At 44.1% G+C, this 26,245-nt stretch overlaps 1 protein-coding gene across 2 annotated transcripts in view; it reads left to right on the top strand.

Annotated features, from left to right (window-relative positions):
- Positions 1 to 26,245, top strand: part of GLRA1 (glycine receptor alpha 1) — an 85,092-nt gene that overhangs the window by 15,550 nt on the left and 43,297 nt on the right. For both annotated transcript variants that reach the window (XM_055325598.1, XM_055325596.1), the window contains exons 2-3: positions 18,248 to 18,375; positions 23,906 to 23,973. In XM_055325598.1, the coding sequence (XP_055181573.1) occupies positions 18,248 to 18,375; positions 23,906 to 23,973 (196 nt within the window). The remainder of the gene's footprint in view (positions 1 to 18,247; positions 18,376 to 23,905; positions 23,974 to 26,245) is intronic.

The raw sequence follows: 26,245 nt of genomic DNA, 5'->3' as shown, positions 1-26,245 counted from the left end.
GAGAGAGAGAGAGAGAGAGAGAGAAACAGAGACACAGGCAGAGGGAGAAGCAGGCTCCATGCAGGGAGCCCGATGTGGGACTCGATCCCGGGACTCCAGGATCACGCCCTGGGCTGAAGGCAGGTGCTAAACCACTGAGCCATCAGGGATCCCATAAATGATGTTTATAATATTATCAAATAACATGTATTTAGAGTCTACTATATGCCAGGAACTTTTCTGAAAGCTCCATATGCATTAACTTTTTAATCTGTAAGGCAACTCTATGAAGTAGGTATCATTACCACCCCCATTTCGTGCATGAGTACGCCAAAGCAGTGATTCTATCAATCTGGGACACCTTGAGGCCAATCCAGTCCAAAGTCTTCATATGCAGAAAGACACTGGACAAACCTCTCCAGAGGTGTGTCGGGGCAGAGTGGAGGGAAGGGAGTCTCTGAAGAAGAAAACTGAGAGACTCACCCCCATTCATAGCCCTTCCCAGTTAGGAAAGGAGGTGGGGAGAACTTGATGAAACAGTTCCCTCAGTTCTGCCACCCAAAGTCCTAATTTCCTTTCCATCTGTCACCATGGATTCATGAAGAGACAAAAGAGAATAAGAAATAATATGGGGGGAAAAAAAGAAATAATATGGGGAAAAAAAGAAATAATATGGGGCAAGACATAAAAGGGGGGGCAAGGTGTAGGGGTGGGGGGAAAAGGGGAGACAAGCAGAGTAATCAAGAGGGAAGAATCTCGCCCGGGTTCAACCAAGACCATCCTGGGTGAGTCTCGCCCGCCTCTGGACCCCAGTATTCTCCTCTGTAAGTGGATGAGTGGACTGGACTAGCTGACTTTAAAGATCTCTCTCAGCTCCCTCATTTTAGGATTCAGAAACAAATGAAGGAAAAGGAGGAAGGTAGAAAACTAGAGGGGAAGAAGGGAAGGAAAGAGGCAAATGCTAAGGAGGAATGATGAAAGGGGAAGGAAACAAGGAAAGAAAAACAAGAGGCATTTCCCAAATTAGTTGGAGTCTGCCTTCTTGTTGAAAGAGAAGAAAGGACTCTCATATCCAGAATTATAGCAATAAAAGCTTTATCCTCAGGCAGTCAGCTCCAATGCCTCACCCCCGTGGGAGCCATGGCTGGGCGGGGGAGGGCCAGGGCAGATGTCTGAAGAACAGGACCCTGAAGCAGCCCAGGGAGGCAAATGGGAGGGGGGGGTGCCGGTTCTCGGGTCTAGGAAGGAGGACAGCCCCTCCTCCTCTGGGCCTACAATGGACAACAATGATTAGCATATTCCCAGGTTCTGAGGGATGTCCCCGGGAAGCAACTAGAGGGTGTGCCCAAAGGAGCTAGAGCTGCAACATTATCACATCGTGCCTGCAAGGATGCAATTCTGGGAACCACCAAACAGAGAAAATCCCAGGCTACCAAGAGATCTTTCAAGGTCATCTTCTCCAACCTCCTGCCTCTAAGCATCCCTTCCCTAAGAGCCCTGTGCCAAAGGAGTTAGCACAGAGGGACACTCAGTCCTATTCTCCAGCTTGCAGAGCTGTCTGAGCCACCCCAGGCCTTGAGGCCCTTGAGGACAAAGATGTGAGCACCTCTGATTGATTGAATACACCCTTAATGCACAGGGCAGGGTGCTGGGCACACAGTGGGCTCGCCAATAATTGATCAGTAGGTGATACGGTTCTATTCTCTCTCCCAATAATATCTATTCTGTTGCTCAACATTTCAGTCTAAACATTCTTCCTTTTGTTTATTCCACTGCCCCTGTTTCAAAGTCCAACCTGTCATTTGCCTAAGAGGGCAGAACCTGGCAGAGCCCAGCCTCTATAGAAGTGAGGTAGAGTACGGACTCTGCAGGTGACGGGCCAAATCTGGAATTGACCCAAGGGAAGAAGTGAGTAGACAGCGTCACTACATAAACGCAGGTGCAAAGAAAAAGATCTTGGATAACTGTTCACTTAACATAACAATGAGCAACTTCTGTATACCAGGTTCTTGTCTAAGCAATTTATCTGAATTTTTTACTCTTCCTAACAATCCTACAGTTAGAATTAAGTATTCCTAGCTTACAGAAGAAGAAACTGAGGCTCAGAAATGTTAAGCAACTTTCAAGGTCATAAAGTAAGTAGCAAAGTCACAATTTTAGTCCACTCTTTTTTTGTTTTAAGATTTTATTCATTTATTCATGAGAGACACAGAGAGAGGCAGAGACATAGGCAGAGGGAAAAACAGGCTCCATGCAGGGAGCCCAACACCGGACTCAATTCAGAGACTCCAGGATCACGCCCTGCGCCAAAGGCTGTATGAGCCACCCACGTGCCCCATCTAGTCCACTTTTTAACCGGTTCGTCCTTACAGCCCATTGCTCAGTTCAGCCTATCCGTGAATACTTCTGGTGACAAGAAACATGCCACCTCCTGATGCTGCTGCCTCTTCCATTACTGGGTGGCCCTAATGGTCAATACAGTCTTCCCTCACATGTATCAGGCAGCCAGCTGCCTCCATCTCTGAAAGTCCCACCTGCCTTCCCTGGCCACCTGAAACAGGACAGGGGGCTGTAAAAGGTACCTGGGCTACGGACTCAGAAAAATCTGGTTCTATTCCTACCTACCACCTCCCAGTCATGTCACTCTCAACCAAGTCACTTCCACCATCTGTGCCTCGGTCTCTTCATCCGTGCAACACAAATATGTATGACGTCTAGTGTTTGGGAGAAGAAAAAAGACATAATGCTTGCAAAGGGCTTAACTCAGTGCCTGGCAAACAGTAAATATTCAAGAACATTATTTTATTGAGTCCCTCTTCCCCACGACAACCCAACAGAGATTTATAAAAAATGATCTCTCTGCCTAAATCTTCTCTGAGCCTAACACCCACAGAGTCTTTAATTATTCCTTACAGGTCAATTTCAAGTTTGTTTACCAGCCGAGTTGTTCCTTTTTGGGCCTGTTCCAACCTGCTAATGCCCTTCTTAAAATGCAAGGCCTACAATGGAATATAATAAATTAGCCAAGATTGGAAGCACAGCCCACATCCCTTATTTCCTGCCATACCTGCCTCTTTTAGTCTTTATATTTTTTTTGAAGTTCTTCAGGATTATCAGGTGTAACCTAGACTGGGCATAAAATTTTAGCAAAGAATGTTTGAATCTTCAAGAAACTTTAAATTTTATTTGTAATAATGGCTAACACACCAAGTGGTGTGCTATGTGTCTAGCACCACATCTGCATCTGACACACATTTTCTCCTTCACCCCAACAGTCCTAGGAATACACTATTACTCTCCTTTTTCTGATAAAGAAATAGATTTAAAGAAGTTAGATGACTTGCCCAAGATCACATAGCTATGTGGCAGATTTGAGTCCACCACGCCATCCTATCTCTCATATCAAGCATTTTTGGAATGCTTATCATATCTAAGTACTTTCAGGGATAAAAGAAAAAATTGGGTATGATACAGGCAGAAGACATAGGCAGGGGCAATTTAATATTAAAAAAAAAAAGAAATGGGGACTCCTGGGTGGCTGAGCAGTTGAGTGTCTGCCTTCAGCTCAGGGCGTGATCCCGGTTCAGGGATCGAGTCCCACATCGGGCTCACCACAGGGAGCCTGCTTCTCCCTCTGCCTGTGTCTCTGCCTCTCTCTGTGTCTCTCACGAATAAATAAATGAAATCTTAAAAAAAAAAAAAAAGAAACGTATTGCACCTACAACATTGGACTTCTGAACTATGCTGTCACAAAGGTCTCTCCTTCTCCCTTCTAATACACTCCAATGCCTAGGGCTTCTTGGGTAATATGAGTTAATGGAGAAAAAGGTAAAAGATAGAAGTGGTCATCTCTCTTCTTTTAACTTTCAGTGCCTCACCATTTCCCTCAACCCTTGCCCCTAGCAGACTCTACCTTATAAAGAGTCTCATTTTCAATGAGGAGCCTGCTGGTTGTGGGGTTGGGGGAGATGGAAACTCCTTTACACTGGTGTCATTTTTTTGCCTTAGAAATAGTCATACTCCTTGACTCAGCAATTTTGCTTCTAGGACACAAACAGAGGTTTGTGACCAAAGGAAGTTATTTTGCTTCTAGGACATGAACACAGGTTTGTGACCAAGGAGAGTTTTCATAGCAACATTTATAATAGCTAAAAATTGAAAATAATACAAATGCCCATCAGTAGAGGGATAGCTAAGTGAATGCTAATAACGCCACACACTGGCATAGGCTGTCATTTATAATCGTGTTTCTAAAGGTTTAATAACAAGAGAAAAATGCTTATTTAGAATCTTCAGTTAAAAAAAAAAAAAGCAGGAAACAAAACCAATTAGAATCTGTAGAGGAAAAAAGAAAACCCAGAAGAAATTTACTAATATGGTAACAGTAGGTATCTAGATAATGGGATTTCCAGGTGTTTTTTTTTTCAATTTGTGTTTTTCCAATGTACATTTATTGTTTTAATCATCAGAGGAAAATGTTATTTTTTAAAGGGTTGAAAGAATCTGGTCTGAGGGCAGCCAGCCAGCTTGTGAAAAACGGTTTTTGCCACTGGACAGTTTCCATCTGTGCAGCAGCAATTACTACTCTGTTACCATCAGATCATCTTAATCCTATTGATTGAAATGCCAAAGTAATGCTAATAATTTACTACTTAACAGATAAATTACTAGAGCATGGGAGAAGGATCCCCAGAGAGTGCTCCTTTAGGTGTGACAGTGGGTGGTCCTTGAACATTCAAGCACAAAGCACAAAGAAGCCTCTAGAAATTCATCTATTTATCCCTCATCATAGAGCCTAGATCAACCGACTTTCTCTGAATCAATAAAAATTGTATTGGACATTCACAATGTGCCAAGTACCAAAATAAGCACTACAAAAGAATTACTTATTCTTTGCAATAATCCTAGGAGCAGCAACTACCATTACCCCTATTTTACACATGCAGAAACAAAGACAGGATGGGTCACTTGTCCCAAGGCCACACAGCTAGTAGAAGGCGGAGCCTGAGCATGATGGCAAAGTCCATGGAACATTCCCATTTCAGTTCAGAAGGGAGTTCTTACTTGGGTAGCACCTTACGTTTTCAACATGATTTCAAATAGTAATTTATAAGTTAGGACAGAAGGTATCTATATTCTATGGATGAGGAAACTGATGCTTAAAGATGATGAAGGGCTGGCTCGACATCACACAAGAGAGGAATGGGTGGGGCAGGGGGGGAGGGGAGTCAAAGCCAGGATTTCTGACTCTACATCCACTGCTTGTCCTATCCCTTGGGCTACTTCTCCTCACAGTCTCTGAGACCTACAGCAAGAAGCAGGAGGCAGGGACGCCTGGGTGGCTCAGTGGTTGAGCATTTGCCTTTGGCTCAGATGGTGATCCCGGGGTCCTGAAGTCCCATATCAGGTTCACCAAAGGGAGCCTGCTTCTCCCTCTGCTTTTATCTCTGCTTCTCTGTGTATCTCTCATGAATAAATAGATAAAATCTTAATAATAAAAAAAAGCAGGAGGCAATGGTATCTACCCCCCTGCAAGGTCCCCCCACGATTTACAAAGAGGTGACCTTGCTGGAGGATCCTGCAGGGTAGAAAGGAAAGAAACTCTAAAAGGAAAAGACAAACTCAGCAGAGACCCTTGCGTTCCTGCAGCCATTAGCCTCCTTCATCCTCAGTCCAGAAAGGGGCACCTGGTCTTTCCTTCATCATCCATCCATCTTCTTTTCCCCTCACTGGGTCCCACGGGTTTCATGGACACGTCTTCTCCTGAATTCTCCTCAGTCAATGTTTCTTACAGAAGCTTATACTGAACCATAGAGGAGTGGAAACTCAACACAAAGCATATTCCAGTTGAGCGAGCTGTTTTAGCACATGTGAACAGCTGCTGCAAAACTTAGGCCAAAATCCCACCTCAGTTAGTCATGTATCAATTCTGCCATCAGAGCACCTTGGTTATTAGGTCATTTAAGCTCTCCACACCTTCGTTTCCTCATCTGAAAAATGAAGGAGAAACTGGTACCTATTTCATTAGAGTTGCTGGATAGATTAGAAAACCTGTATGGAAAAGTTCTTGGCTCTGTACGTGACACCCAGAAACTGTTCAAGCATTGACGGCATCTGCTATTTATTGCTAGCTAACCTCTGAGTCAGTTTCCTTCTCTATGAGATAGAGATGATCATCCCTACTGATTTTGTAAAACTGTAACATACGGTCATTAACTTACAGCAGGTGTTCAATAACTTTTTTTTTTTAATGTACAAGATGACCAAGTCCTATAATTCTATGACTCCTCTTCCTCTGTCTTCCCCAAGACTTTGGAACCTGCTGAATGAGACAAAGAAGTTCCACCCCACTGAGCAGAGCTGCAGCTCCCTGTCTTAGGAGGATTCAGGGGAATGAACAAGGGCTCTTTAGAGAAGTATTAGAGCCCTGGAGCTTCTGGAAAACTCCATATTTACATACAAATCCCCACTTCAACTAAACCCTCTCCACTCACAGTGAAGTGTTCTCTTTCTGAAGACCAGTCACTCAGTTGATTAAAGGCAGCTTCAGACTTGAATCCAACTTGCTCTTTCTACAATTTAAAGTCATTCTTCCTCAGAGCCCAGCGAAGATTGTTTATTTTCTCAACATCATCCTTTGAAATTAGTCTCCTGGATGCTTGAGGGCCACACACATCCAAGCTCCACTCATGAAAACCTCTATTTTCTCTGGGATAAATAGCCCCTTTTTTGTTGAGGCATTTCCTATGGCTTCATTGCAGCATGGCTTATTTTCCACTACAGGCCTGAACTGGTATAGACTTTGAAGGAAAATTGATGTTTTTTTCTAATAGGGCCAGATATTCAAGCATTTATGTGTCTTCATGAAGGACTTCCTCTTTCAGTTTGGGAGTTCGTGCAAACTCCGGGCACTATTCACTACTGATAAAGTTAAGAGAAAAGTTTGTCAGGTCTGGTGTACCTGGAAAAGTTATTTAACCTTTTTGAACCTCAGTTTCCTCATCAGTAAAATGGGAGTAATGAACCCCAACCCATAGGATATAGGATTATATTAGGATTATATTATTAGGACTAAATATTGAAAATAAAGCTCTTAGTGTAATCCCTGGTACTTTATAACTACTCAACATGGGCCAGCTGTTATTATTACATTATTCATATTTTGTTTAATAACCTAGTAAAATGCCTGACTTACAGTAGGCACTGCATAAATAGCTTGAGATAAATAAGTAAACAGATGAAGTAATAAATTAATGCTATCTCAAATGAGAGGATGATGACCTTCAAGTGCCTAGTGAATGAAAAAGGCTGACTGCCCTCTGAAAGGAAGAGCTTGTTCCCCCTGCATCTGTAAAAGCACGGGACGTTTGGCCATTCAAACAACACCTGTAGTGGTAAAGGCAGGTTGTATTTAAAGATGAATGAACTGAGATGGAAAAAAATTAAATGAAAGTCAAGTTAATGGCAGAGATATTCTGAGAAACAATTTAGTGAACAGCCAAGAAGGGTTCACCCATCCCCTTCCAGTCTTTTGGGAATGGCCAAATAGTCAGGATGCCCAGACCACACCTGGAGATCCTAGTCACATTATGGCTCTGCTACCCGAGATCCTGAGCAGATCTCTCAACCTTCCAGTGGAGGCTCAATGTCATCACCAGTACACAGAGATGCTGTCACGGGCATGCAGTGACATATATGGAAGTGCCATATACATGGAAAGCATTATTTGTATAAGAGTGATCCATCATATTGTTCTCAACCCATACTTCCTGATTCCCAGAATTCTAGGAATTCCCATCGGTCGTTCTGAGAGTCATGCAAACATTTTATCATGAACCACAGTGGCTCCTCAGAGGGATTTTGCAATCACTACCACTTGGAAGAGTCAGTAGAGTGTAATAGTTAATAGTGTGGGCTTTAGAGGCTGTGTCCCTTATAAGCTATACACCTTGGCACATTTTTGAAAATGCAAGCATCAGCTTCCTCATCTGTAAAATGTAAGTAATGATGTCTTCTTCATAGGATTGTTGAGAAGATTAAATATAGTGACACATGTAAAATACCCAGCACATAATAAGTGCTAAGTGAATGGGAGCTATCACTACCATGAGCTAATATCATGACTTTATCTGTTTTTATCCTTTCATTATTTCTTCTCAATATTTACACTCCCAGGTCTTAGCAACCTCAAATGACCAAACCCTGCTTGGTGCAATTTTTCCTCCCAAAACTTTTTGTCCAGAAGCCCTGAGCTCCATTCTCTGCAAAGACATATTTTTCCAGTGAGATTTATCTGATTAAAAAGAAAGCTGCATCGAAGGTAATGAGAGCCATTTGCTCTCCTGTCCAGCTCGTGGGATGCATGCTAATTATGCAGGGCCTGCTAAGAGCTTTGACTCTGGCACAGCAAACCCCATTGGCCTGTTCTTTAGCACTCAAGTCTCTGAAGGATCCCCCTGGATTCTTCATACTATAATTCATGGGAGAGTCGGGGTGGGAGGCTATTTGATACCACAGGCTTAAGCCAAGTGTTCTTTTGCCATGGAACCAGATTGCAGAATGACACAGATGGTCAGAGGCATGGGAAAATTGACCCAAGTGAGACATATAGGGACAGTCAGTGAGATGGTTGTTGTAGAACTGACAATGTGAGATGGTTATTGTAAGGGAGGTGGGTGGGGGGTGGGGGTGACTGGGTGATGGGCACTGAAGGGGGCAGTTGATGGGATGAGCACTGGGTGTTATGCTATATGTTGGCAAATTGAACTCCAATTAAAAAATATGTAAAAAAATTATATACCTCTTAAAAAATAAAAAATAAGTAAATGAAAACAAAAAAAAATTGTATTTAGGGATCTATGTGGGGAGAAATGTGAGGTTTATCCACAGACCTGGGTTTGACCTAGGCCACTGGCCTGAGTCAACCCATGGGAGGGTTATGGATGCTCTCAAAAGAAAAGGATGGCTTCTCCTATTTTCCTGCCTTGGATTTTCCCAGAGGACATCAAGTATTTTCCTCAGAGACTGACTAAAGGTATCAGAGCCAGAATTTGGGTTAAATCACATCACTGAGGCCCAGTATCTGCACAGCTAAATTCTGCTTCCCCTGGGATACCAGGTGCTTCTTACCCATTTAACAAACATCTATTGGGCCCTGACCATATGCCAGGCTCTGTGCTTCATGGAAACCATACTTATTAAGAGCCTGGAAAGAAACTTGCAAACACCATTCTTTCAGGGTCTTGTCTATAGGGCCCCTTGATTGCCCCCAATCCTGAAGAAAAGGAAGGCTATAGAGTGGAAGGTTGATCTTGAACAGAAAACACAAAGGGCTGCTGTCATTCCAGCCTGGAGACCAACATGTGGAGGACAAGAAGAGGAGCTAGAGGAGGGAAAATTTGGATGTCATTTAAGCAAGTACAGTGTGGTGTCCACAGCTAGATCACCGTGCACATCTTAAGCCTTCATTGACTTACTTGTAAAATAGGATAGACATCTTACCACTTGGGCTATTGGCAGGATAAAATGAAATAAAAGATATCATGCCATTTGTTGCCACCAAACAAGAAAAATAAAAACACAGCTTTTGGGAAATAAAATGAGAGGCTATGGGAAGTACAGACTCCCTCTCCTGTGGGATTTGATTACCTACAGGAAATTCTACCCTAGATGGACTGGATTTGAGGCTCTGTGATGCCATAGCTGGGCTAGGACTAGGGTTAGGCAAGCAAGGCACCCAGGATACCAAATTTAAAGAGGGGCTCACTCTTGGGCCCCATGGTTGGCATGTCCAAAACCCTGAGAGTGAGTGTCTCCTTCAATTTCCCAGGAAGTGTCCTCCCCTTGCCCTACTGCTGGCCTGTTTCATAGAGATACATGAAATAAAGCAGAAGAGTTTGTAGATAGAAGGTTATCCAGAGCAACAGACCAGAAGCAATGATAAGGTAAATGAAAGATCCCTAGAGATTCCTACTTCCCTAGGGGCAGAGGGAAAACCAGAGGGAGTCTCAAGGTTCCTTCCAGCTCAAGGATCCAAGATTTTATCTTTCTTCACAACAGATTGTATTCAAATACTTGTGCTTTCTGATACAGATAAGGTTTTCTTATAGGAAGCAGATATAGCTGGGGGAGGTGGGGTAGGATGGGGGAAAGAAGTGTTTTTCCATAAGTCCCTGGGGGAACTGGACTCTGAGCAAGCCAACTGTGACATTCTGCTCCCAGGGATGCTTAGCAGATCATGAAGCAAGAGTAATAAGATGTCAGGCACTCCCTGGCCAGCCTAAGCCCCTCACTGCAATCAAATAAAATTGGAATTGCACAGCTGGCCATGAAAAGCCAGATGTTGACCTAAGGATGCAACCCAGGCCAAGCTGAGGGAGACCAGCAGGGGCCACCCTGCACAACAACCCCCAGGTTCCTGGCTGTCAGAGTCAGGGACGGGAAACTGGTCCAGTCCATAAGGCCAGAGAATGCCAGCCACACCTCTTCCCAGGAGGCTAGGATATGGAGCCCTCCCCAGTACCTCTTCCCATTCCTTTCCCCAGGACAGCCTGCAGGCAGAAGAAAGCTTTCTCCCCCAAATACACAACGTGGACAATGGCAAACGTTGGTTCTCTCTGAAAGTGCAGAGGTTAAAATTAATAAAACTCAGGAAAATTCTCTGATTCATGTCCCACCACCCCCTAAACACTGCCTGTCTTCTCTGAACCACCATAGCAGTCCAATTATGTCACCTAAGCTGGGTGGCAGCCTCTGATATTTGTTAATGTACCTAATCTGTTCTACCTGCAACAGAGGGCAACAAGGGGGCAAAGGCCATTCATCAACAAATGATTATTGATTGCCACCACATGCCAAGCACTGAATGAGACAGACACAAACTCTGCCCACCTGAGGGGCTTTTTCTATAAGGCAGTGACATGTTCATCTGCATCTCCCCAGCACGCTTTATACATATAGGGGGTGCTTCATCAATCAGAAGGATCACAGGATTTCACAGCAAGAGGGCCTGCAAAACTGAGATGACCCCACACTCCACAATCTAGTCCCTTGACAGACTGATGATCCATTCTACCTTCCCTGCTGCGTCAAGCCCCAGAGCTGCTCTCCAAGCAGCCACCACCTTGAACGGAGTGGACACTCGACACAAAACATTCATCATGCCCAATCTAATGCCAATCTGCCACTCACAGACGATGAAGCTGTGGTCCACCTATGAGAAAGATTTAGCCCAAGACCACACAGAAAGTTGGAGATAGATCGATGGCTATACCCACAGTGACGTTCAAAACTGTGTTGTGAGTAAATGCCCATGGAAGCACAGAGCACACTTTCAACCAACATTTGACTAGATTTCCAGGTACTTTCTGCACAGAATAAATACTGGCTCATTGGATAATGTCCCTTCCAAGGCAAAGCACGGCTAGATATTCCAGCCCACTTCAGAGGATAAGTTGCCTGGAAGCCAAATTGGACACCCCTCATTTGCAGTTGTTTTTGAAGGGCCCATTTCTCAAGCTTGGCCAGACCACATTGTTCAGTACAACCAGGAAGAGCAGAGAAACCAGGATGGCTTATTTTTAATGTAAAGGGATTAGGGGACAGGCAATCTTCCCTTAAATGTTAGATCCACCATTAGGACATAGACCAGTGGGGGGCCAATCTCTACTACTCCCAACCACAGAGACTTTAAGACTTTAAGGATGTTTCATCCTTACCTCTTATCATTGTCTTCTCTCTCCCTCTCTCTCTCTCTGTATCTCTCTCTTCCACCCCTTCCTTCTCTCCCTCATACACACTAAATTTCTTTCACTTCTAGACTGTACACATGCTGTTCCTTCTATTCAAAACACTCCTCCTCCCCTCTTTCTTCCAGGCCAACTCCACACCCAACCTGCAAGCTCTACTGTAAAATTGGCTTTTTCCTCAAAGCCCCCTGGAAAGCCCCCACCCTCCCACTACGTGCAGTCAAGTGCTCGTCCCCTGTCCTCACTGAGCCCCTTGAGTATAGCACTGGCCACAGCTCAGGCACCTTCACATCTGCACACTCTGCTCCCCACTCCACCTCCCCTCTCTTCTCAGCCTGCACCTGCAGCTTCTCCTCCAGTGTGCCTGCCTCTCCTTTGGCTACCCTCTGCCCGTTAGTCTCTCCTCTGAACCTCACTTTATCCTTCCTTCCCCTTGACCTCCTGACTTCTCTACTGGTGTTGAACCAAGGAGATGCAATCTGTGGGGAGGATGCCCTCTGCCAACCCAGAATGGTTCTTGTTGGTGCGGTGTCATGCAGGGTATAATTGAAAACTGTTTCTCCCCAGTATTGTTGCCAAGCCCAGTTCATCTGAAATTCGGATGGACAGCTCCATATTGATTCCCTATTTCCAATTGATGTTGCAACAGGAGAATGAGAATCTGAGCATTGATCTGGCCTTTCTTGCAACAAATCCCTGGAAAATGAGTTGTTCCATTGGAGAGAAATCTCGAGACTGGGTTGGGAAAAACCAAGTCACAAACATGCTCACATTCCCCCAAAAGAGTCCAGACAAATTTAGATGTCCAGATGAGATGTGTGAAAAAGAAAAAAAAAGGAATATTACAGACTAATAAAATGACAGTCTAGGGCCAGAAGGACTCCTTGAGATTATTCTAACCCCCTTATTTTATAGCTTGGGAAACTGAAAGCCATAAAGAGAAAGTCACACAGCTCTCACTTCACCATGTCACCCTGCCTCCATCCCCCCACCCTTGGCTGGGAAACCCACTCCTGGATTTTTCCATGGTCTCTTACATTAGGAGTCAAAACTGAGGGGCTTTAAGTACCAAAGTCTCCCAGCATGACAAATCTCCTAACTAAAAGGTGACAGAGAGTTTAGCACTCTGTCCAGTCTGTGCGGCTTTTGCCACAAAGCCTTCTCGGCGAGGCACAGAACACTTGGTCCCTGAAGCTCTCACGGTCTTTCTGAAATTACTATGAATCAATTTGTCTCAATCGAGTCTGATTCACAGCATTACAGTGCAGTAATCCCTGAAACAATTTGCATCATTTCCAAATACTTTCATAGGGTCAGCAAATCCGAACAATCAAATGTTTCCCTTCTCAGATTCATCCCCAGCTTCTCTGTTCAGTGTAGCTCACAGTCTATGGGCCAACGTTCAAGTTCACCAGAGGTAGTGGTTCTAACGCTGGGACACCTGCACCCCGATGTTTCTAGCAGCAATGTCCACAATAGCCAAACTGTGGAAGGAGCCTCAGTGTCCATCGAAAGATGAATGGATAAAGAAGATGTGGTTTATGTATACAATGGAATATTACTCAGCCATTAGAAACGACAAATACCCAACATTTGCTTTGACATGGATGGAACTGGAGGGTATTATGCTGAGTGAAATAAGTCAATTGGAGAAGGACAAACATTATATGTTCTCATTCATTTGGGGAATATAAAAAATAGTGAAAGGGAATAGAGGGGAAGGGAGAAGAAATGGGTAGGAAATATCAGAAAGGGGGACAGAACATGAAGACTCCTAACTCTGGGAAACGAACTAGGGGTAGTGGAAGGGGAGGAGGGTGGGGAGTGGGGGTGAATGGGTGATGGGCACGGAGGGGGGCACTTGACGGGATGAGCACTGGGTGTTATTCTGTATGTTGGCAAATTGAACACCAATAAAAAATAAATTTATTATTTAAAAAAATAAAATAAATAAAATAAAAGAGGTAGTGGTTCTAAAAGTACACCAAGGGTTCCTTGATGCATATTTACTTTGCACACAAGCACAGAGCACAGACTGACTATAGGGGGCCCTTGAACTAATTCTGTGCAAAATGTACTTTTTAAATATAGACAGAAATGTACAATGATTATCCAGTGGAGGTGCATGGCTACTTTGACATTCAAATGGAGCCTTTGTATTTGAAAAAGAATTAGAGAAATTTTGGTGTAGGCCAAAAAAGGGATGGGGGATGGCTGGGGGTGGTTCACCCACAATATCAGTGAATTACTATTGTATATTTGTCTTTCGGTTCTTCTCGTTATCTCAGGAAGAGTCTCAGTCAGGTGTTAATATGTCTCCAAACTTTTGTGATACCTCCTGGTCTTCCCCTGGGATTCCCGGCAGGCTTTGCATTCTGAATGTTGGTGATCAACCATGTGTTGATTTTTAGACTTCTTTAGTAGAATTTTAGACTTCTCTTTTTGTTTTGTTTTCACTACTTTCATTATTGGGGTTATGTCTATTACGGCAAATAATACTGCTTTTTCATTTTTAAGCAGTAAAATACCAAGTTCAGTGTTTAAAAATAGTTTGGGGGTACCTGGGTGTCTCAAGGGGTTATGCATCTACCTTTGGCTCAGGTTGTGATCCCAGGGTCCTGGGATCGAGCCCAGTGTCAGGCTCCCTGCTCAGCGGAGAGCCTGCTTCTCCCCTCTCCCACTCCCCCTGCTTGTGCTCAATCAATCTCTCTCTCTCTGTGTACAATACATAAATAAAATCTTTTAAAAATAAAAAGAGTAAGTTTGAAAGAAGTGAGGCAATTTAAGGAAACATTGTAACTGACTAGGAGAGGTGGTGCAGAAACAAGGCCAAAAACGTGAAAGGGATATCCAAAAACCCACTGGTATGTGATATGTGGGGAAGTTGGGACTAGCAAATCTCAGAATTTCAAAGAATTCTGCTGTGAATCACTTGACGAAACAGATCATGTGGTGACCCACAACTCTTTCTTCTCCACCTTACAGTGTGGTGAGTGGAGTTGTTCCAGAATTGCTGGAAGTCAGACTCATGTTCTGATGTTCCTGAATGTAACAGATAGTAGCAAGAGCAGCTATGTTATTGATACTCTTTGCAATTTACAAGGCTTTCCCATACATTGTAGCTTTTGGATGAAGCAACCTTAACAGTTTGATTTCTAAACCCTTCTGTCCTTAAAGTGCTGTGTGACTCGAGGCCAGTTACTTAACCTCTCAGAGTCTCCATGCCTTCATGTTCAGCTCCCCCTGCCAGGGTTTGCAGTGAGTCAGTGGCCAGGTGCTGCAGACATGAATGCTAGGGTGACCAGAGGACTCCTCAGCTTGGGGGAGGATTCAGGTATTAAATGGCACATTTTGCTAAAAGCAAGTGGTAGAGGATAATTTGGGGCAAATTCATTCTCTCACTGTACAGCATAATAGGATTCAGGCTTATGAAAGAGGCCTAAGGGCTAAGAGATGGCTGGTGCTCCAGTAGCTGCTGGGAGGGAGTACTATGTTCCCAAATCTTATTATCTGAGAGAAGCGGCTGCAGAGAGAACGGGAACTTATGAAAGCTTCATAACCCCACTCCTAGAAAGGTTCTAGAAGTGAATTATAGCAGCAGAAAAGTCATAAATCACCAGTTGCATGCCTGTGGTCACTTTTGTTCACACCAGAGCCACAGAGCGGCCATGAGTCTGGTGCTGAATGGGGAAAAGGCCGGGACTGTGAGCCATGGAAGGTATCTGGCAAGACTTCCCAGCCATGTGGAGCCTATGGTGCCACTGAAAGTAGCAGTGAGACCAGAAAGAAGACCCCAGACTGGCTCTGAACTGCTTCACACACACACACACACACACATACACACAGCAAGGCAAGAGCAAGACAATGTATTACCTGCCCACTATGTTCCAAGAACCGTCCTAGGTGTTTTTTACATCAATTACTGCTTGTGTAAAACTAATTTGACCTAGGAGGCAACTCAAGTTCAGAGAGGTTGTGTAACTTCCCCAAGGTCACACAGCTTATAAATAAGTGAGACAAGATAAATTCCAATCATCTGTTCTTTTCACTCTTTTTGTGCTTTCTTATATTACCTCTCACAGTTCATTTTGGAAACACATATATGCACTACACATACCACATACATACATCCACACAAGCATTCCATATATTCATACCCTATAGCTCATATATATATATATATATATATATATATATATATATATATCCACCCCACATATACACACACAAATGCCATACTTAACAACACACTTTCACATGAACATAGGTATTCACGTTTGCAAACGTGTATCTATGTAACACAATCCACTGCACATCCACAAACACCTATCACATCCCAATCCCCACACATATCCATACATGTCTACCCACTTGTACACATGACACCAACTCACAAACATCCAGAGTCACACACAAAAGAAAAAAAAAAAACAGGAAAATGCATTTGTCCTTCATCCTGTCAGTCAAAACGAGCTCTTTAGTATATGGGTAAGGGATCTTCAGGTGACATAACATGAGTGTCTGAATAATCCTGGAATGCCTTCTGAACCTGCACAGGAATACCAGATTGCTTTCAGTATTCTTCATTACTGGAAATAATAGCGTAATTACTTTAAAATTGTTAGTCCATACATGAATATTTATGAATACCCTCCTAACCAGAATATTTGTTTAATTAAAGTAGCATAGTATTCATTCATTCATTCACTGTGCAATCACTGAGCACCAATTATGTTTGAGATACGTGATAGATATAGCAGGGGATTAAAAGAACAAATAAACAATAAATGAAAACACCATGATTGGGCAGCCCGGGTGGCTTGGTGGTTGAGCATCTGCCTTTGGCCCAGGGCCTGATCCTGGAGATCCAGGATCGAGTCCCACATCAGGCTCCCTGCATGGAGCCTGCTTCTCCCTCTGTCTGTGTCTCTGCCTCTCTCTCTCTCTCTCTCTCTGTCTCTCGTGAATGAATAAATAGATTTAAAAAATCTTAAAAAAAAAAAAAACACCATGATTCCTGGTCTTCAAATGCAAACACAAGTAACTATATTACAAGGTAGCACAGTCCAGGACCTGGTGAATGAGGGGATGAGTGGAAAAGGCGACAAGGAGACAAGACAGCTCTGGAGCTTGTAGACCTAGCCAGTGGACAGACGCTGGTGCTGTCTGGGGAAGTGTGCTCTGGAGGAGCTGGTTCAGAGAGGAAGCTATGGCATTCAGTTTGGGAGATGAATTTGAGGCACAGGACATCTAGATAGACATGCCCTGCAGGTGTCTGCATGGGAGGAAAGGGGGCTTCCTGAGCAGCCAGGCAGAGATACAGATTTGAAAGTCATCCATTAAAGGTGATCACTTAAACCGTTACAGCTGTGAGATCAGAAACAAGCCAAGGTGAAGAACAAGAGAGGTTGAGTGCATATCCTTGGGGAACACAATGTCCTACTTGGCTAGGTGACAGAAGTTCCCATCTTCTGCAACACACACACACACGTGTGTGTATGTGCACACACCCATCCCTCTATGCATGCACATCCTTCAACTTACCAGCTGCTGAGAGCACCACACCCCAGGGTTGCACTTGATCCAGCTATCTCCTGGTACAATTTCAGGACTGGGAAAGCTCAGTTGCCCAAAGAACCTGAATGATTGTTCTTTCACCCTTAAGCTTTCAATCTTGACTCTTTTAGAAATCTATCCACCTTTGAGATTGTGGCAGGGGGACAGCCACTGTCCTTAGACTCAGTAATTCATGCTATGGCATGAATGAGGACCCGAAACTACAGTGTCACGTGGGAGTGGGGGATGGGGGTTGGTGACAGAAACAGTGTGAAGCACTCCAGCAGCCTTGAATCCCCCAATCCTGATACACTGAGGCAGACTGATTTACTCTGGGACCTACATTGTTCTCTTCCACTAACTATACCTCAATTTTCCCAACTGACCATTTTCTAAAGTGTATGTTTCATGAGATGGTAGTCCCATAAGTATAGGCCTCTAAGCTTGTTAAAGCTTCTGAGAAGACTCGAGGTAAAGATGCCTGATTAAATTTCTGTTCCCCAATGCATTTGACTTGGGCAACATTTTTTTTTAATTAGTGACTGATTCTGAAGAGAAACTTTGGGGAAAGGCTGAACTATTAGATCTCTAAGATTCTCTCTAGATGTGCTATTCCCCAGACCCATGACAGTGCAGTCACTCAAAACACGGGGCTGGGCCTCGGGGGAAGTTGACCCTTCAATCTCCTCCCAGGTAGGCCCAGCAGCCGAGTATGATTGCACAAAACCCCAGAGATGCAACCTAAAGAGGCAGCAGCTTCTCCACAGCATGAGACAGGCAGCTGCCTGACAGGATTCCATGTTGGCTGATGTCTGGCCAAACAATTTAACCTGGCCTTTCCTCATTAAGGACCCACACTCCCTATTTCCTAGGCTGAGAACACTCTGGTGGTTCTTGGATCTGGGCAAGGCTGGGATATGATCACAAGGCCATCATTAACCCTCTGCTTTCCTCTCTTTTCTTAGCCTTGCTGCTTCCAAGGAGGCTGAAGCTGCCCGCTCTGCACCCAAGCCCATGTCACCCTCGGATTTCCTGGATAAGCTAATGGGGAGAACCTCTGGATATGATGCCAGGATCAGGCCCAACTTCAAAGGTAGAGAAAACTTTCCTTCCAGATTCTCAGGGATCTGCTTTCCTAAATTACAGAAGCAAACAGCATGGTATTGTACGCAGATGGCAAACACATGGTATGACTCCGACTCTTTCCCAGATGCAGACATTGTTCTGTCTTCTCCCCACCAAGCCCAAACAAAGCTTCAGAGAACCCAGCTCAACAGTACCTCTGGCTGCCAGGGGTTAGTATGTGAATGAAACCCTATTTGCTCCCTCTGGTGTAACAGACAGATAGACAAATATGGAACGTGGAGAAAGGGGTTCATGTTTTGCTTCAGGTGCAAACGTATCCTCTGAACTTTGATAAGCCTCTTCCTTTCTCTGGGCCTCAGTTCCTCATCTCTGCAGTGATAGAGTTGGATGTATCTGTGGGTTATAAACTATGCTTCATGGAGTTCTCAGGTTTCCACCATGTGCCCAAAAAAGGCACACAGGGAATAATGAGCAAGCCCACCCTCACTTTTCCTCCAAGCAGTTTACTGTTATTTTAGAGAAGAAACTTCCAACTAAAATTCATCTGCTGAAAGTTCCCAAGGATTAGTATATAATTTTGAAATAGTCCAGTCTAGGGGCTCCTAGGTGGCTCAGTCAGTTAAGCATCTGCCTTTGGCTCAGGTCATGATCCCAGGACCCTGGAATCCAACCCTGCCTTGGGTTCCCTACTCAGCAGGAAGTCTCCCTCTCCCTCTGCTGCTCCTGCTGTTTGCACATGTGCACTCATGCTCTCACTCTGTCTTTCTGTCAAATAAATAAGTAAAGATCTTAAAAAAAAAAAAAAGGTCTAGTCTAAATCAGAGTCACAATTTCAAATGGCTCCAGGGATAACAAGTAAGGTGAGCCCAAAGTGAGGCCAAAGGGAGTTGTAGCCACTATGGAGAAACAGAGGTACAGTCTCCTTGAAAGGGCACAGCCTCTCCTTAGCCCCAGGCCACAGTTACCCTACAGGAATTAGGGCCTCATGTTTCCTAATCATCCAGTTCTCTCAGAAGAGCCAGAAATCAAGATTTAGGCAAAATTTCCTGATTCCTAAAACATGTGAATTCAAAAGAAACATGTTTGTGAGCCAGATATGCCCTGTGGGTGACCAATTTACACATCCTCACCAGCGTGATCTAAGAAGCTTCTTTCAGCTCTGAAGGGCTCTTCTACGAGACCCTGACATCTGCTACGAGAGGAGACAGGTTCCCTTCGTCATGTCTGTGGATACCCAAAGAAGTTGCAGCAATCCCAAACTGCCAAGCAGAGTTCTATAGGTGCGATTGTAAGGAGCTCCCTGGGACCCCATGCTCTCTGACCTTCCTTCCAGTACCCCTTTAAAATCTTATTTCAAGGATCAACTGCCAGCCTCCTAATCAATTATTGATTCCAGATGCCCTTCCTCACTGTTCTTTTCAGCTCAAGTCCAAGACCAAACAAGGGATGTGACAGCTAGTAACAGCTTCCTAATATTTGCTTACCTGGCTCCCCCTTCTCCAAGTACCCTTCTCGGAGTGCTCTGCAAATGGAAAGTGCTCTGTGAAATGCATAGGGGTTGGTTGTTTGGGGCCCACCTCCCACTCCTCTCTACCTCCAGGCTCCTCTGACCCCTTCTCCCTGGGCCCTATCTCCCAGCATCCTTAGCATGACCATGGTTCCCTCAAGAACAGGTAAATCATGACCAGTGTTCCTGCCATAGTGCCTGGGACCACGCCTTTCACCAGGGTCACAACCTCAAACACGCAGAGGGATCATGTATGGCACATGAGTGAAGCGGGACCGGGATAAGAAAAAAACAGAAAGTACAGGCTCACTTGTCAGGTGCTAAAGTAGCTGCCAGGTAGGAATACAGGCCCTGGGCAGCAGGCCTTCCGAGATAAGACTTGAGGGTTTTCTAGGAAGTCTTCCAAGTTGGCAGCTAAATGACACCGTTTAGACACTCCATTGGCCAAACATGGTCAAGAACAATGACCACCAGGTTGCCTCCAGTGCCGCCTTCAGTTTTCCCGAATTCCAGCTCACCACGCCCCCTGGTGGGCTCTCTCGGAACTCCAGCCGGAGTGTCTCGCTCTCCCGAGAGAGGAATCCCGTCGTTGCATGTGTACCATACAGCGTTCACGTATTAGTTAGTTATCCTTTGTGCATAGCACTGTACTTGGCACATAGATGGCCCTCAGTAATCCTTTCAAAAACAAATGAATGAACGAAGGAACCAAAATATATGCAAAGACATAAGGCAGTTAAGTGACTTTCCCAAAGGATGCCATCTAGATTAGGGATTTTCACTCAGCTACATTTACTCAATTCTTGGTACAATGCTAGTGATTTGTTGATCTGTTTATTCATTAACTAATTTATTTACTTAGCAATGGACAGTTTTAAGAAATAAAATTTTGCTCAGACTATAAAATTATTGAATCAGGGCTCTTCTCCTCCCTATCCCCATCTGGGAGCCTTACTTTGAACATCTGGTCCCCAAATCTACAGCACTAGATAATGTCTTAGTCGCTTCCCAAACCTGCAGTGTCTCTACTCCCTTCAGTCCCCTCTAAGTCAGGCCCTGAGCAAGGTAAATCTTCTAGGACACCCCCCCCCACCCTACTCTCTAAAACTGGGAAGCAAGGTTTCACCACTCTGCCTTGTGGTAAGGGGTGAAACATTGGCATGAAGGTTCTTCTGCCCCTGAGTCCCAAGGTCCTTTCACACTTCCACTCAAGGCACAAATAAGACTTCCAAAAGCCACAAGGCTTACAAACACAGAGCTCCTGAAAAGGCCATGCAGATAAGGCCTCTGTAACCCTAACACAAGAGGAAGAGGTCTGCATTGTTTGGAAACTCTACAGAGTGATTAATCACCCAGCAGTTTCCTTCAAACACCAGAAATCTTGCCTGCTCTTGACTCTCCTGAAGATCAGGATGGCAGGGAACAGCAGGCTCAGTCTGCAGAACACAGTGGCAATGCAAATCAGAATACGGAAGTAAAGCATGCTAACACTGGAGTCCAGTCCTCCCACCACTGACCTGATAGTGTGACCCGAAGTACATCACTTGACATATCTGGGCCTTTGTTTCTGCATCTGCAGAAGGATCCAGTAGGGCTTCAGACCTTCTAGCTCTGATAGTCTGTATCTTCTTTAAGACTTTGTATAGGATAATGGCTCCCAGGATTGGGGCACAGCCTAATACAAACACATACACAAAAGCAAAATTAAACTTTAATATTTAATGAAATGTATACATTATCCTGCTGCCAAAGGCGGCCGGATTGTAATTTTCTCGAGGATAATTTAATTTCAGATTTATATCAATGAACCACACCTCCCCATGGGGTCCCTTTGGCTGGCGCCCTCTCACACACATAAATCAGGATCTAATTTATATGGGAGTCACAGCACCAGATGCTTGCAGGGCCTGGGTGGGAACTCTGAGTGTGTCATTTCAAGGCACTGGCAGTAACTCTTTGGGGCATCTTAATGGTATGAGACTGAATGAAAAGAAAAGCCTGGGTCTGAGTCTAAATGAGGGGAAAAATTTAATGGGTCTTTGTTTAGGTGGAAGTGACAAGGAGGCTGATTTTCACTCAGCATAAGGGAAATGTTTTAGCAGACAGAAGTATCCAACTATGGAAAGAGCTACTCAAGACAAAATGAGTTCCCCATCACTGAGGTGTTCAGCCTTGAATGGGCATCTGGTGCCACTACAACAGTGGTTCCTAAACTTGGCTGTGTGTGAGAATCACCCGGGTAGCTCATTAAACAATACATTCTGGGCTAATTTCCGGAGATCTGGGTTCACTGGTCTGGGCTTGGGCCAAGGAATCTGCAGTTTAAATTATACCCCAGGTGATTCTACTACAGACAGTACTTTGGGAAGAAATTGATAAGGTGACCTTTAAGAAACCTTCCAGCCCTGAAATACTGTAACCACGTAATTCACATGGATAGCTTCCATACGGGAATTCCAAACCAAAGGAGCTCAAAGTGTCTACCCAGATCATGCACTACTCTCCCAGACTTATGGGGAAATTGTAACCCAGAAACAGGAAGAGACGCACCTGAATAAAATAGCCAATGAGTATTGGAGCTGTGTTGAAAACCCAGGGAGCCTGGCACAACCTTGGAGGGAAAACTTGGATCCTGCCTTAAGACTGAGTCCCTTCCTGCACACCAAGATTTCTGAAAAGAAGGAAACTGACTGAGTTTGGGTAAAATGTTTGGGCTACTTTTTTAAAGAGGTAACAGAAGACACAAAGACATCTTCTTCCTTCTTTCCACTGTCAGAAAACTTGGGTGTGAGTCCCGGCTCTACCACATGCTTGATAAATAAGCCCAAGTAAGTTATTAAAACTCTCTGCTCCATAGCAGGGACAGTAATTTTGCCATGGCTCCCTCAGGACCTCATGGGGATTAACAAAAAAGCAGACCTGAAAAAATTCACAGATTGCCCATTGCAATCTTCATGTGAAGGATGATGAGCTATTTATTACCCAAGTCTTACCTGCCTTCAAGGTCAGCTCAAGGTTTATCACCTTCATGAGGTCTTTCCTAATGCCTTGTTCCCCAGAACCTCTCTTATACCTAAACTCCTCCTGCTTATAGCAATCTATCCCATGGTCTCACATTTCTCTGTGGATATTTTATCTCAGCCCCCTTGTCAGTTCATGTAGAGGCCCAGTGCTTAAAATCCTGGAGTCCGCCACTCTGTGACCTTGAACATGCCCCTTCATTTCTCTGAATCTCTTTCCTCCAAGTACAACCAGCTTTGGAATTAGAGAAATCTGAACTCAAACTCTGGCTCAACCATATGCTGGCTGTGTGGCTTCTCTGATTCTCTGTTTCTTCACCTGCAAAGTGGAGGTAATAACCATGTCCTCTTCTGGAGTGGTTGAGAGGATATAGAGATAGTATCGATAACACTCTTAGCACAGTATAAAATGAAAAGATTGACAGAGGCCCCCTAACAATGAGATCCCAAAGACAAATGTTCCTTCATTTCTTTCCTATCCTTTGCAGTAGAATTTAAAAAGTTTGTCTGAAAAGTATTTAATAAAGACTTATGGACTTCCCTCAAGGTTCCCTCTGGATTCTTCAGCTGGTAATTCCCATCAACACCCTTTCAGGCAATCTCTTGGTTCATAAGTTCAAGGCAAGGAACTTGCTGTTCCTTGCGATTCCCAAGATGGCCTCCAAATGTTGGAGCCATAAATACATTTCAGCCACAAATTAGAAGGCAGCCGATGGGGTTTGGAGAAGGGATTTCAACCATATGGCAGAATGATGAATCATCCTGTGTTAATGAAAGTACATCTCAGTTCAGCCTTTGGTGTTCTGTACCTGATGCTCACTTGGGGACCAGGGAATCTGGCAGAGTGATGTGGCTGGGAGTCCCTGCTGCTCAGGGTTGGTGTGGAGGGCAAGCAAGGGTCTCCTCTGCTAAGAGGAATCCATCCCTGAAGTCACTGTTCCAGGAATGGGTCTATCCTGTGGGTTTCTTCTGGGCCATGGAGCTAAGCAGGAATCTCTCTTGATTGGCAGGTCCCCCGGTGAATGTGAGCTGCAATATTTTCATCAACAGCTTTGGTTCCATTGCTGAGACAACTATGGTGAGTGAAACAAAATATGGGCTGCTATTTCCTGCTGAGGACATCTCTCTCCCAGAAATATGTACGCTCTGCATGGAGTTTCCCCAAGAAGGTGGGGAATCTGGTGTTTTTTCAGATCTCCAGTACATACCAAGCGACTTAGGCATTTTTACTCTCCTATTCAATGTTTGGGGTGAAGACATACACCTGCAAATGCTCAAAGAGCCAGCAGGGCTAGCACATGCCAAACACCCAGGATGCAGAAACAAAATTATAGGGTTGCCTGGGTGGCTCAGGGTGTGATCCTGGAGTCCTGGGATCTAGTCCCACATCAAGCCCCTTGTAAGGGAGCCTGCTTCTCCATCCGCCTATGTCTCTGCCTCTCTGTGTGTGTCTCTCATGAAAAAATAAAATCTTAAAAAAAAAAAGAAAATGTAAAGAGCTGCATGTAAGTTTACAATTCAACTGTGCAATAGCAGAAAACTGCTTATAGAAGCCGCAGTGGGTCTTTTGGGTTGATTCAACTCTTCTCTAAGCTTTTGTGTATATTTCAAAATTCGCATAGTAAAAAGTTTAAAATAAACCAGCTATACTGGAAAAAAAGACTAGAAGGAAAAATACCAAAATATTAATAGCAGTTATCCCTGGCTTGCAGACTTATGGATAATTTTTTATTTTCTTCTTTCAGTCTTTCCCTATTTTTTGAATTTCTGCAAGGAGCAAATGATACATTTGTGATTATAAATAGATGCAATGATACTTTAAATTTTTTTTCCAATCCTTGAAAACAAAACAAAAATCAATTGTACTTGCTTTGAAGGGAGTGATCTAGCTCATGAGAAAACAATTTAAGCAGCCTAAAGTCATCTCTTTATGAGCCAAATGAGAGCAGCCAGCTAATCATCACGTCCTATAGACAGATGTTACTGCCAGGAAATCCTCTAAACTAGCCATTTCTGGGGATGCCTGGGTGGCTCAGCAGTTGAGCGTCTGCCTTCAGCTCAGGATGTGATCCCAGGATCTGAGATCAAGTCTCACATTGAGCTCCCTGCATGGAGCTTGCTTCTTCCTCTGCCTGTCTCTGCCTGTCTCTGTCTCTCTCTCTCTCTCTCTCTCTCGAATAAATAAATAAATAAAAATCTTAAAAAAAAAAGGCAAAAACAGCTACCCATTTCTAGACATCCCTTGCCCCTGGCTAGTTCAGGCTTCCATGGGGCTTATTCATTCACATTACTGCAAAAGAGCCTTAACTCTCATCTTGCTCCACTACGATCCTTCTTTCTCACAGGCTGGTCTTTCTAAAATACAGATCTAACCCCACCATCATCCAGCTTCTACACCTCCCTGGTGGCTCCCCCTCAGCTTCACCATTAATCCCCAATTCCTTTGAAAAGCTTAGAAGGTCCTCCGTGATTCTGCCCTGCTTCAACTCTTCTCTCTCTCACTCGCTTCCTTTTCTGGATAATGGAAACACCTAAGAGTTCTCTAGACAGGTGTGTCTCTGTGTTGATGCCATTGAGGACTCTGCCTAGACCACCCACACTAGCTCCTCTTCCCTTGCTGATTCCTATTCCCCTTTAAGTCTATGCTAGAATTACCTGCAGAAGCAGCCCGCACACTCAAACACGTGTGTACGTGTGTGAGTTCACCTGTGTGCTTGACCCAAGGCTACAAGGAGTTCTTTCCACCCATTCTCATGACACATTTTACAGTTCCCATAATAGCACTTACCACTCACAAGTAACACGGTTAATGGTCTGCTTATTCATTCCTGCTCTTGCTATAATGTAAGTTATTTCTGGGGTGGAATCTTGTCTCATTTCCTGTGGTAACCTCAGCAGCTGGAACAGTGATTTAATAATGAGTACTCAATAACTTTTTTAAATAAATAAACCAAATCAAGTATATTGTCTGTTGATTTGTACAATGATTGGGTCCTAAGCATTTATGGAGAGTAGATCTAATCTTTCAGCCCCAGACTAGCAAAAATCACTGATCTCTATAGATTGTGGAGCAAATGGTCCAAAATCTGTCCTTTTGCAAAGAGATCTGTCTTAATAGAGTCAAGTAGACCCTGCTCACATCCAAAGGACAAATGATAAAAAAAATTCCCTAAAATGAATAGGTCTATTATTTCCAAATGGAGATGATCCCACCTGTTGACTAGGAACAAATATGACTGCTTTTCACTGGGTATCCAGGTCAAAAAGGCAAGTTTTTCCACACTTTGAATGGATGTCTTAAGAGCTCCTAATGTTTTTCTTCTTGTTCCTCCCAAATCAGAAGCACATTG

The sequence above is a fragment of the Nyctereutes procyonoides genome, unplaced genomic scaffold (assembly GCF_905146905.1).
Source record: "Nyctereutes procyonoides isolate TBG_1078 unplaced genomic scaffold, NYPRO_anot_genome, whole genome shotgun sequence".
NCBI classification, from domain to species: domain Eukaryota; kingdom Metazoa; phylum Chordata; class Mammalia; order Carnivora; family Canidae; genus Nyctereutes; species Nyctereutes procyonoides.
This window is presented reverse-complemented; position numbering and strand designations above follow the sequence as displayed.